Source organism: Callorhinchus milii, unplaced genomic scaffold (assembly GCF_018977255.1).
Source record: "Callorhinchus milii isolate IMCB2004 unplaced genomic scaffold, IMCB_Cmil_1.0 Scaffold20, whole genome shotgun sequence".
Taxonomy (NCBI): Eukaryota; Metazoa; Chordata; class Chondrichthyes; order Chimaeriformes; family Callorhinchidae; genus Callorhinchus; species Callorhinchus milii.
Genome location: NW_024704761.1, coordinates 5,797,000 through 5,810,379, shown reverse-complemented (window position 1 = coordinate 5,810,379; position 13,380 = coordinate 5,797,000). Strand labels below are relative to the sequence as shown.

At 42.5% G+C, this 13,380-nt stretch overlaps 1 protein-coding gene across 2 annotated transcripts; it reads right to left on the bottom strand.

Annotated features, from left to right (window-relative positions):
- Positions 1–526: 526 nt before the first annotated feature.
- cbx4 (chromobox homolog 4 (Pc class homolog, Drosophila)) lies at positions 527–7,486 on the bottom strand. Of its 2 annotated transcripts, XM_042342402.1 has the most exons (6): positions 7,217–7,486; positions 6,951–6,994; positions 6,403–6,468; positions 3,794–3,860; positions 1,683–2,964; positions 527–913 (listed from the first exon to the last, which is right to left on the bottom strand). In XM_042342402.1, the coding sequence occupies exons 1-6, from the start codon at positions 7,283–7,285 to the stop codon at positions 900–902; spliced, it is 1,542 nt and encodes a 513-aa protein (XP_042198336.1). In that variant the 5' UTR covers positions 7,286–7,486; the 3' UTR covers positions 527–899. The 2 variants fall into 2 exon arrangements, with proteins under 2 accessions (XP_042198336.1, XP_042198335.1); XM_042342401.1 differs by having other exon boundaries at positions 527–2,964.
- Positions 7,487–13,380: the final 5,894 nt, after the last annotated feature.

The window sequence follows — 13,380 nt, the reverse complement described above, 5'->3', positions numbered from 1 at the left end:
TAACCGCCTGGTTTCAATCTGTGCAACTGACCTAAAATTGGAATGACTATTAAGCGCAAAGAGCTACAATTTTATAGCTTTATTTTTTTTTTAAAAAAATTTAGGTCTCACTACCCCCACCCAAACACACACACACACACACACACAATTTGCTTGAGTTAATTCCGGGTTCCAAGTTGTATCTTTTTTTTAATATATATTAAAAAAAAAGACAACGTGGGTATTTGGGGCGACTGTTTGTTTGAGCGATGGCTTTTAAATATGGCGAGTTGGGATTAGCAGAGAATCCTTGTTTGCCTATTTTTTACGGTGTGCTTTGGCAAGAGAGTGAGCACGTTATTGTAATGAATAGTCTTGGAATAGTGCCCGACAGAGGAACACTCACTCAGCCATTCCTTAACACGATCCAAGAGGAGAAATTCATAGGCAACAGTTCTGAGACACACACACGCACACACACACACACACACAAAAATACTTTGATGTACATACAGTCTAAGCATTGCACACTCTTAGTCACAGGAAGTTGCCTCTTGGACTATTTTTAATCTGCACAGTTTGTTTTAATGCGACACACATATCAAACGGTGTGGTTTCCGGGAAATGACACGAGCTGATGATGACCACAGCTACTACACACACTCGGGATGGTGGATTTTTTGCTTTCAATAGAAATGTTACTTTCAAATAGAAATGTGCACCGAGATTTCAAAGATAGTCCGAAAGTCTCAGCCACATCATAAAATATAGCACCAGAGTCAGGGAAAGCTTCACAATGACAGTAACTCAAGCTGTAGGACAAATTAAAAATTGGACTCGGTTTTGTTTCGCTTCAAAGAGATTTTCTTTTGAGTATTTTTTTTTCTCTCTCTCTCTCCAACTGGTTCAGCAGTGCCAGGTCAGAAATGGGGTCCTTTAAATACAAAACAGAGTGTGACCACTTCTGGCGTTATCTCATTGACTCTTAAACTCTACTGCAATCATGAACACACGGTGCGTTTTAAAGGCGTTTTTTTTTTCCCCCCAACATATTTACAATCAAGCACAAAAAAATACAATTTTATAATTAGCAGCACAAAGCCCCGGCAGCTTCGGGGGAGTATGGGAGACCAGGGGATACATAGAATCTGCACATTTAAATAGCACATCGATTATTATCTCAAATATTAATTATATTTGACGTAGGATTTTTTTAAAAAAAATGAAAACAAAAAACGACGTGTCAAACATCTATAATGTCATTTTAAGTTGTCATGACGATAGATTATTACTTTTAATAAAAACAAAGATTTTTTTTAAAAAAAAATTCCAGATGAAAGGGAATCTTTTCCCCCCACCCCCCTCCTTCTCTCTGGAAATGTTGTCTGCAGAAGGTCCATCGAGTCGGTACCCAGATCCCATTTCCGCTTTCCTTGTTGAAATATGCAGGTTTCTATTACTGGATAACTCTGCATATATATATATATGCATAGCGTTCAGTTGGAAACATCTGAGATTTGGGTTGCAAAGTACATTCACTCTGTAATGAGTTTGTAGCTTTTAATTTTGTTATTCTCGTTGAGTCCTTCACACCGTCAAGTATTCCTTAAACGTCACCGTCAGACAGTTTGCTGTCACATCTGTGATTATCAAATTCCCCAGGTAAGGCTTAAACCCAGTCCATGCACATTGAGGCGACTCACTCTTTGTTTCATCTTTCTCCTCAGTCTCTGGCTGTTGTTCCGGCTGCTGCTGCTGTTGTTGCTGCTGTTGCTGATGTGCTGTCGTGTCCATCTTCTCGGGCACTGCTTTGGGCTTCACACAGCTCAGATCGATCGGCTGCTCGGGATTGGAGTCTAAAAGGCAATCGATTCCCTCATTCCGATAACCATCGACCGCCCGCAGCTCTGCCAAATCGCCTTGCTCCAGCTGCACTGCACTCCCGGGGACGCTGATGCTTCGGTAGGTGGCCGCTTTCTTGGCCTCTCGATCCACATTGGGTTCCGACAGGTAACGCTTCCTGGACTGAGGAAAACTGGAGTACAAGCCATCCCTGCTGGAAACGTCCACATCACAAGGCCACTGGATTATACTGGGCTGCTCAGATTGTTGGTGAACCACGGCTCCTCGATCTCTAAGAGTCCTTTCTTCCTTCCCATTTGCTGTCTGGCTACTTTCTCTAACAGCCGCCTTCTTATTTCCCATCGCTTCTTTAACCACCACAGTTCTATTGAAACCACCCTCTTTGGTCTCTGTCCCTGTTGAAGAATTTCGGTTCTTTGTCTCTTGCCACCCATTGGTAATGTTATTTTTTTCCTTCTCTACACTATCTTCTGCCCTTATAGCCTTACCGTGTCCATTTTTCACTATCCATAGCTCCCGATCGCCATTCCTCCTCTCCGCTACCTCATTCCCTCCATTGCTGCTCTTACTGTGTTTGTCTTTAGCCGCAGGTATCCCGTTATCCATATATTTGCTCATGACTATAACAATCCTACCATTCTTGTTTTTGTTCTTCACTATTTTCATCCTGCCATTCATCCCATTGTTATTCACGCTTTCCTTGGCTGTTTCAGGCCCACGCGTGGAGTTATTAGAGTCCATTCCTTTGAGCTCAGACTTGTCAGTGGCTGGATTTCCGCTATTGGTTAAACTGTGTTCCTGATCAGCTTGATCTTGGCTCTGCTCATGATTGGTCTCAACATGGCTCCTGTGCGGGTCAGCCTGATGACTCTGGTACATGATGTCTGGCTGGTAATGGTGATGTTTTTTGCTGTTGAGTTGATAGTAATGTTTCTGCTTGCTGCTTGCTTGATGCTGTCGTTGTTCCTCCGTGTTGCAGGGTTTGTACTGATGAAGCTTTTTACTGTTCAGTTGGTAGTGGTGCTTAGTTGCCTGCTGTCCCTCATTCTTTGACCGGTCCTCTTCAGCAGAAGCATCGTGTAGCTCTGATGGGATGTTTGAGCGACGAGCAAATGCTGGCAACTGGACACGGAGAACAAATCAGTGTTATTCGGATGCACAGTTCCAGTTTTAAGCAAATGTTTCTATAGCTCCAGACATATGGGCAATAGAAAGCAACAGCTTGCTATCAATTTTACCTCCACAATAGATGGCAAACAACACAAGTTCCAATCCTCCCTCTCTCCTTTCTTCAGATAAGAGGCTGAGCCGGCCACTTGCTGCTCCTATTCTACCTCCAGTTTGGCTTTATAGCCAGCTTTACAACTCATAGTGAGAAGCCCATCGATTCTCTTTTGCTCCATGTGTCATTACTTCCACAAAGTATCTAATTATTTAACATTTATTGCCAAAATCCCCTGCAATCATCAAAGTTGACTATTAGTCTATTTGATTCCTCAAATACAGAAAATAACACCTCCACAGCTCTTGAAGGTAGTTTCAGAAGGAGCACATCACATTGAACTGATGTAGGATTCACTCATCAAGTTAAATTACATACTTAGCATTCATTTGATTTGGAAATCCCATCAAATTGACACAAATTATGTAGTACAGTTACAGTATTAGTATTAACTTTTTCATACCCCTAAAATTTAGGTATTTGTATACTTTTTGTACGACACACAACATACCTATTAAATAAGTGTCTTTGTCAGTGTGTATTTAGGGCATGTAATAATTTAGCAAAATTCCTGCTTGTAAACTGACACCCAAAGTTGAATCCGAGTTCATGAAACTGACCTCAAGTTGCAAAATAGACAGCTGGAAAATAAATACCGTCGAGCAGATTGCTCAACTGTGTGTTATATTTACTGCAGCTCAGTCATCACGTGGGGGCAGGTGCCATTACCTGAACGAATAAGTGTTTAGGTTTGGGTCCTCGCTTTCGGTAGCCCATTAATTGTTCCTGCCTCTCCCTGCAAACAAAGACAATATAAGGTTAAGATCAAAGTCAATGCATTTGAATTAAATACCTAACAAATGAATATTCCATTGGGGTAAGTATTTCTCTTTCCCCAGAGAGACAAGAAGATGGCATTGTATGTGATGCATATTCTATAACAGCTACATATAGCAATGGAGAAACACAGTTTGGGTTTAATAAATACAATTGCATCATTGGAAATCTGTGTTCTGACATTGAACAGTCAATGAAATGATGCTAAAATGTTAAAACCATAGTTTAGGTCCATTATTTGAAGATTACTAAAATATTGTGTTTCTTTTTTTATTGGGAGGTGCAATCCTGACAAACGAAAAAGATCCAGGGGTAATATGAAGTACCATGGAGACCACACATCAAATGTTAATTTAGGCTAAGGGAGTGAAAGCTATTCTTAATGGGGAAACTAAAGGTAAAGAGATGAAAGAAGTTGATGAGGAAGAACGTAGAAATGCTGTTTTTCTAGTGCAATCTTGGGAAAATAGAATCAGAATGCATTGAGTCAACCACCACCTCAATTTTAAGTAAGGAATAACTTCCTCATACATAGACTATTCAACCTATGGCATAGAGTGCCACCTAGTGCACTGAGCACTAAAACCATTGAAGTATTCAAAAATGAATTGAGTTTATTCTTTTTTTGGGGTCAGCAAACCAGAGACATTTTGTGATTAGACTGCACTTTGCTGCCCATTACATTTCCCAGTTGCTACCCCAGGAACACAGCAGACCTGGACAGCACAAAATCCAGTCACACCTTGGAACGATCTAAGACCGTTTCTTCCTTAGTCCCTTTCTCTGGCTGATAAAAACATATTTGCTTTGCCCCCCCCTTTTTTCGGTAACATTCTTGCCTCACTCGCTTTTTTCTTTGATGAACGACTGTGCAACCCCAAATCCATTGGATATTTCCCGTCGGATACTGAACTTGTCATCATTTTAAGCTGCTGGTGTTTGCAACAACATGCGTATTGGGGAGACTTTGATCAAATCAAACGCCTGCTTTCACACACCTCATAGGCCACGCAGAGGTACAGGACTTGCAAATAAATACTCATTGCAGTCCATCCCTCGCCATCGAGATAACTCAGTCGCAATCGAGTACGCGAAAGGCAGTTGGAATAAATAAATGAGCCCAGTAGGTCCAACGGAGATGCTATATGTGTGTGTAATTCCTACCCATTCTCCAGGCGTTACTACATGGCTTAATTATATTTAATGGATGACAGTAACAGACAGCTCGACATCTAAGCCTTCAACGCATATTGCCGTAGTCTCCCTCATTTTGTTCCTATTTTTTTTTAAAAAAATATATATTTTGCCCTCGTTTTCGTTGGGAGCGAAAACCCATTCTTTCTCGTTTTGATGGCGATCCAAAGCAACTTTGGGTGCCTTCCCCGCCCCGGGTTTGAACACACCAAGCCAGTCCACCGGATTTGTTTGGCACGGTTTGCAAAGGCTGCTGTGGCAAACCTCAGGCAAACTCCCAGCCACCCAGTCAGATCGATTACTGCTCTGCTAATTAAAAGGGATAATACGTGTGTCCTTCCTTATCTTTCAACCCTCACACTTTACACACACACACAGAATTATATATAAGAACTCCCCACCTTTGTTTTAATTAAAAAAAACACACACAGACACACACCTTCCCATCAGCAGGTGAATGGCCAGAGAGTAGTACTGGACTGAAAGGAGTCGCGATGGATAACTCACCGCAGCGTTGGACACACGATCAGTGATCTGACAACCTTGAGACTTGAGCGTCCAACACAGTAAGTCTCATTTCAGAGATAAATGCACCATCTAGCTACAAGACTGAGACATCACACCGGCAGCACTTGCGTTTGCTTTTTTTTTCCCCCCCTGCAGTGATTGTTACACTGCACGTAGATATTTTTTTTTACCCCCCCCCCCCCAAAAAAAAATATGTGAAGGAAAGAAAAAAAAAAGCACTTGGGTTCTCAGCATCGATTCCACGATCCACTTCTCGCCCAATGCTTCCCGGATAATGGCGAAAGTCCCTTCTAAACTGGAACATGCTCAATTCGCTAACACAACACGGCCTGGATCCTCACCCCCCCCCCCCGCCCTTTAATGTTTCAAATACTCCCCTTTTCTCCCTACAAAAAAAAAAGATGATATGTCGCTATTCTTACGCCTCCTGGGGGGAAAAAAAAACCAGAGAGCCGTATTATTTATTCCCTGGCACGGCGAATTATTCCTGACACATCTGGATCGAAACGTCCTCTGGTTTCCATTGCAAAAAAAAAATCAGCAACCTGTTATTTTTGCTTTCCAAAGCTTTCGACTCTCTCTCTCTCTCTCTATTTCAGAGGCGAGTGTTTTTTTTCGAGAGGGGGGTTGTGTGGGGAAAAGAGCAGCTAAATAATTTGCAATCTTCCACCCACCCCCACACACACGCACCCTCCCGGCATTCCCCCCCCCCCAATGAATCAATTAACCAATCAATCAATCAATCAATCAATCGATCAGTCAATCAATCAATCAATCACCTGTGCTGGAAGGCCAAGAGAAGTCTGGGATCCAAGATGTTCTTTTCGGGTTCCCACGTGTTGTATCTGCAGAGAAGTCGAGACAGATTAGGGCTTCAGTCAAAAACCTCTGAGAGAAATTCACGAGCGGAAAAAAAAATAAAACCAACAAGTACACTCGCTGTTCAAACACTGTACAAGGGGGAAGCCATTTTCACTCCATTCAACGCACTATCATATCTGTTTCAACAGTCCATTAAAGACATTCCAGGACGAACTGACGTTTGGGTCATTTTATTTTCTTGCACAAACCCCCCCCACTCCGAGCTCATCCTCAAACAACTCCCCACCACTCACCCCCTCCTTCCTCCCACCACTGATGGCATCTACAAGAATAACGAAAATTATCGACGATCAATTGGACACGATTCGTTTCCTCCCCCTTCTCCTAATGCACACAATCATTTTTTTTTCTGTCACCCCCACCCCCCCCCCACCCCCCACACACACTCTTTTCTCTCCGTCTCTGTCTCTCTCTTTTTTTGTTCCAAAAAAAACACAAGACTCACTTGGAAGACCAACCCCTCCATTTCACCAGGTATTCGACTCTCCCCTGTGGAGAAAATAACACAAGAGCAGATAATCAGCGCCGGGGAGAGAGGGAGAGAGAGAGAGAGAGGGAGGGAGGAGGGAGAAGAGAAGAGAAGAGACAGGGCTTGTGTGTGTGTGTGTGTATGTGTGGGTGTATTTTTAAGTTGATCGATAATGTGGCGGAATTAAGAGGGCAGGCAGTTGAATGCAGGCTCGATGGCAGGGGCAGATGGTTGCAGTTTACCTTTCTGATCCGCTTTTTCACGATGCTCTCCACGGCAAATACATGCTCCCCTGCGGCTGAAAACTCCATGTCGATACGAGGAGCTGAGCTTGGATCGAGCCCGACTCTCCCTCCCTCCCTCCCTCTCCCTCCCTTCCAGCTGCTGGAGAGAATTTCTCTGCTCGTTACTCTGCTACCTTACCCCTCTCCGTTGCTCTGTAACGTCTCGACTGTTCTTTCTCCAACACACACACACACACACCCCTCACCACCACCACCACCACCAGCAGCAGCAGCAGCACCACCCTGTGATATTTTTCTCTCTTTTTATTTGGCTGGATTTTTTTCTGTCCCCTGGATCTGAGTTGAGTAATCACTGATGAGTGTGGTGTGTGTGTATGTATGTGTGTGCAGTCTCTCTCTCTCTCTCCTCCCCTCTCTCTCTCTCTCTCGTTTGCTCTTCACTCACTCACTCACTCTCTCTCTCTCTTCCTCCCTCTCTCTCTCTCTCGCTCTCCCTCCCTCCCTCTCTCTCTCTCTCTCTGCTGCAGAGAGCCGACAACGCGAAAAAAAAATTAACGCAGCAACAAAACGTCACAACACAACGTGGCGTCAGGAGCCCTGAGAGCCGCTCTGTCAATCAGCAACAGCACAGCCCCGCCCGGGGTCCGAGAATCTCTCCAAAGCACCAAATACGGGCAAGGAGCTGCCTTGTATGGTAACGGCAAAAGAATATATATATAATGTTCCAAATTACGAAAGAAAGATCGATATGAATGTCAGCACCAGCTTTCAGTCCTCTCTCTCTCTCTCTCTCCACCCCCCCTCTCCCTCTCCCTCTCTCTCTCTCTCTCTCTCTCTCCACCCCCCCCCACACACACACACCCCACCACCTCCCCTCTAGTGACTATTGCATTGCATCTAAACAATGTAAATCCCTCGGCTCTCTCAGTTTTTGTTCCACTGCGATGTGCAAAATGTCTTTCGTGTCCTCTTCTAATTGGCTCTGCATCGGGCTGGAAATGTCTTGCGTTCTTTGAGAAACCCTTCTTGTATTTTCTGCCATGCATCAAAGCTCCTCGCTATTTCCCCACCCATCCACAGAATGCACCCCCTCCCTCCCCCCCGCCCCTCAAGCCCCCTGATATTATCCTTCTTCATTTAGGAGGGCATGTTGCAGTGAAAGCAGAAATGAAACTACTGCGTCGGATTTGTTTTGTCGGTTCACACGTTTGGGAAAGAGAGGGGAGGGGGTGGGTGGGGGCATATGCGATGGAAGCCCATTAGCAATATTAATGATTATTGCGTGGTGGTCAGGGTATTAGTCGATGGGCTAATTTTGCTTCGGTGACTCATATACGATGGGGTTTTTTCCCCGGTGCATCAGAGATTCGGTGGAACGGGCGGACATCCCATCTTCATCCCGTCTTCATTCCATAAAGAGCTTATGGCCCTTGCGAGTGGGGGTCCTGCCAGTATCCAAATTGTCCCTTTGCCAACACTCGAGTCAGTGCTCTGCAAATCTCCAGAGCACAATACGGCAGCAACAGAAGTTTGGCTTGTGGGCGCCCAAAGGTTTAACGTGTCAAAGCTAACACACGGGGAAAGGAGGGAAGATATAATATATATATATATATATATGCCCAATTCGCATCCACCCGCTCGGTCGCTGCACAATTAGCGAGAGAGTTGCGAACAAGCGGAGAGCGTTGCTAAGTTGCCACGAACGATGAAGGTAACGCGGTTGGTATGAAACGTGGGGAGTTGTTTAATAGGAGAGGTGTCCGTGCGTCTGTCTGTCTGTCTGTCTGTCTGTCTGTCGAGACTCCCAAACCGAAGGACGAAAATACATCGCGTTCAAATTAGAAACCGAATTGGTTTCAGTCGAGCTACGTGAGAGACAGAGAGAGAGAGAGAGAGAGACATCCTCGTATCCGAAAAGGCGCAGACTGGCCTCGCCGCCCCCTGAACACGAACGCATCAACACTCAAAATTCCCCAGCCACAAAATGCCCATAAAAGGCTATTCACCGCTGACTTAAAAAGTGGAACTATTGTCACACCGCCCAACGGGTATTCATTGCTAAGAAAGAATACGCAATCTTGCAATTTACGACAATCGATCTGAATGTTTACACTCAGTCCGAGAGGGAGTGCGTAAATATCATCAAACGCTTAATTCCTTCCTCTGCCAAGTTCAGAACTGGACGGGGGGGGGGGGGGGGGGGGAGGGATTATTGCAGTCAGGAGGCGACTTGTTTTGAACAGAATACCGAGATGTGAATCGCTACGAGTCGGGTTATGGTTAAATTGGGATTGGCTCTTTGATTTGCAGATACTAAAAGTACTTCTCCCAGAACATGTTATTTCGTCGTTTTGTGTTTTCTTTCTGAGTGCAAAGCCCTGTGCTGACCTGTCACCGATCCACAGAGATCTTTGCATACAACACCGGTGTCCCCACCTGACCCATACATTCTGCCTTCACCCAAAACCACTCTCACTCGGTGTTCTTGTGGTCTCGATTCTCCTTAAACCTTCGGGATAGTGCACGATGCCATCAGTGATAACCCACCCCACGGTGCGCTGCTAAAAAGGTTATGTTTGCACCCAACAAAAAAAGCCAGGAGCCGTAGTAATTTGCCAAAAATAGACAAGGACACATAAAGCACACTCATGGCGGATAGTTTTCAACGCAGAAAAGTTCATAAGAGCCTGGAGTATTCAAGTCGGATTTTTTAAAAAAAAATGTTATCGACACGATCCACTTGTGGATGTGAAAGGTATGGTATAACAAGTGGTGGATTAATTACCTAATTTAATTTATGGGCGTGTTTCCCCCCCCCCCCCCCCCCCCCCCCAATTCCCTGAAATGTTTATTCCATGGTTGCAAACCATCCACAAATAACCGTGGATCTCTGTAGCATAGCTACAGGATAATTACATTTTTGGAAATTAATATGAAACATCATGGTGGCAAGTGCATTGGCAACTGTATTTTAAACGTGGACCCCCTTATTTGTAAATAAATATGGGCTCCTTCTGAAACATACCAACCCGTCCCAAGACACTGAATGATATAGGTGTACATTTCCATCTAAAAATAACCTGCAAGTTGTTGCTAATTCTCATTACTGGAAATAAAGAACCCGGTCGATTGACTAATGCAAGTTGACTATGAAGTTCACGCCACGTAAGTTTAAGAAAGGGAAACGTTTTCATTTACTTAACCTATGTGGTTACGAATCTGTGAATTAATTGTGTAATAAAATCTACAATCACCCCATTATATAATCCCTAACAGTTTGAAACATATAAAAGAAAGTACAGTAGTTCACAAGTTTCAGGTTCATCATATATAATGGACATCGGGTGTAATGGTCAACCAGCAGCGTCTCAATGGGATTCCTGATGGAATTTCTGATGGAATTTCCAAAGGATTGCAAAATCCTTTGGAGAAAATCATGTTTTCATTATCTGTCCTTCAGCCTTAAAACGTGGATTGAACACCAATTAATAAAATCAAACAACAAGATGGATGTTACAGTTAACAGGCGTGTTAATTAACGTAGGATGATCAATTTTAAGGAAAACTTTACTTTAAGCTTTTCAAGTTAACCTTGGAAATGTATAATTGGCAACACATGGGTGCACCATTTCAACCGAGACACAGGCAGCGAATACTTTCGTTTTGATGCAAAACTGACGTGGATCCAAGTGGTGTTGGTAATATTCCGATGAACAACCATACATTTTCAGCTCCTGTAACAAACAGAACATATCGTTTGTGAATGTCACATCCCTTAGAAGTGCTGGGGATTGCAATTCTAACCTGACACCCTATTCTTTGGTATTTTTGATGCCCATGTCTTTCTTTCTAGCCTTGAGTTTCTCATTCCCTGTTGAAGCGGTTAACATGAATCTATTACGTAGTGGGACTATACGACCATCTTCTTAATGATCTTCATTATCGATTGGCATTATATTTCCACCTGGAGGATGCTTATCAATTTTGGTCGATTCATTTTGGGAATGGAACAAGCATTTCTGCTTTCCAAAACAGATTGTAAAGAATTATATAATTCACAGAACCACTTACCAAGCCAACACAATCGTGTCAAAGCCAATTTAGTATCTCAGCTGAAGGTTTGGTTATAGTATCCAATTTACAAACTGATTACTTTACAGGAATTTGAACAAGTTCTGGTCATTATACCAGTCATTACATGTTAGTGATTTAAATGCTAATTAAAATAGCTGGTTAATTGCCTTTGCTAGTTCCATTAATTTCCCATTATTATACAGATTTGCTAATGATTAGGAACACGAAGGGGTTTGTTTGACTTTCCATGAAGGTTTCAGCTTTTTCTTTCACTTTCTGAGTTTTAGGAATTTTCATTGAACACTCAGATCTGGTTCAGGATTTTTAGTGCAAGTGAGACACCATGATTCGCTTGATCACGTTAAATCTGATTTGGTGTACTTACTGGACCAAATAACTCATCCAGCAATGGATTGGAAAATGCTGACTGCAACTTTGTAAAGAGTAACATTGCTATTGATTTGTTCAAGAAAACCAAGAGAGTTTGCTTAAGGCTTCACATTTAGGATGGCCAAACTGGAGTGAATGTGCTTTATTAGCATTAAAGAAACGACACAGAATTTCCAAGACACAAACAAGGTTACTAACTCTCCTCATTCCTACTGCAGTTTCGGAAAGTAATTTCTTTGTTCATCTCAACGCATCAAAGGAAAATTATGAATTCCCAATGGTACACACGAAGGTAGCAATGACACATTACAATGATGGATGAGTACATGGTAACACCCGTCACAATGCTGCACAATGAAGGGATGTCACCACTGTACAGAGATTTCCATTCACACCTCTCTTTTCAATATACTGTATAATTCGATTTGATGAATGTTGGTGGTATCCAGTTCATAGAATGAATGGCCTATATGATATATCTTAGTTGTTTAAATTTGAATTTCCAATTTTGCATTCAATGAACTATAAGGGTCCAAACAGTGTTATTGTTCATTATATACTAAATCCTGTTGATTTTAGGACTCATTCTTGTATACATTTCTACAAATGTTTCTGGGAAATGTATTTCCGTTTGGCAGGAACTATTTTAGAGAGGTTATTGGGCTATGGTGGTCACTATAGTATGTTTCCATCTTAATTGTGCTTGTGAATTGGAACTAGTTAACACATTCTGATTTTTTTAAAAAAATACCTAACTGAAGCAGTTACCTGATTGCTGGCACTAGGATCATACAGGAGTTATATTACTCCATCTACATTGGCATTGCTGCAAATTGCAAGAGTATGGGCATCAGTCTAATGCATCTCTTTAGGAATTTTTGAGGATACAAATGCCATCAAATCCTACCTATGATCCTGGATGGATTTATTTATTTATTTATTTAGACTATTTGGGGAGGTGTACTTTTAGGGGTTTTGATGTTTAAAAGGTATATTCTTCCCCTGCAAGGGAACTAAATCAGATAACACTCTTGGCAAGGTAGATACAGATACAAATGTTGATGCTCTTATATTGGAATACTTGCTAGGTACAATATCCTTAAGATACAACTTACTAATTGAGTGGATTATACTGGTCTCTAAGATCAGGACACAAACACATGCTGAAAGAATAGGTTTCTTTTCCCCAAGTCGAGAGACATCTTATAGAAACTACTTTTTTTACAGTATCAAAGAAACCATTTTCAGAGGCGTTGTGTACAGTAATGCACTTGGATTCAGAGCTCAGTCGGCTTTTAATATACAAGGTGTCGAGCACTGTGCCAGAATTATATCTCTTTTGTTGGATATGTTGTTGATGCAACATATGAAGACTGTTAGTAGAGATACTGATGGTGTTTAGCCTGAACCAATTAGGATCTGGAAGATTTTTCCCAAGTATGAGCCAATTTGCTACACTTATGTCATGCCTGCTTGATATTCGATGTGTTATTTAGTTCATTAAACGCAGCCAAATGCACCAATTGCCCAATCGGATGGTCGATTGATTGTGTGAGTGTGTGTGTGTGTAAAAAAAAACTCTTTGGTCTCTTTTGGAGGACCGAAACCAATGTTTCTCCCACATTTCTTTCCATGAATTCCAACCCTTGATTTGCGACAAGAGATTGCAGGAATGTATCAACGCCACGACATATTGT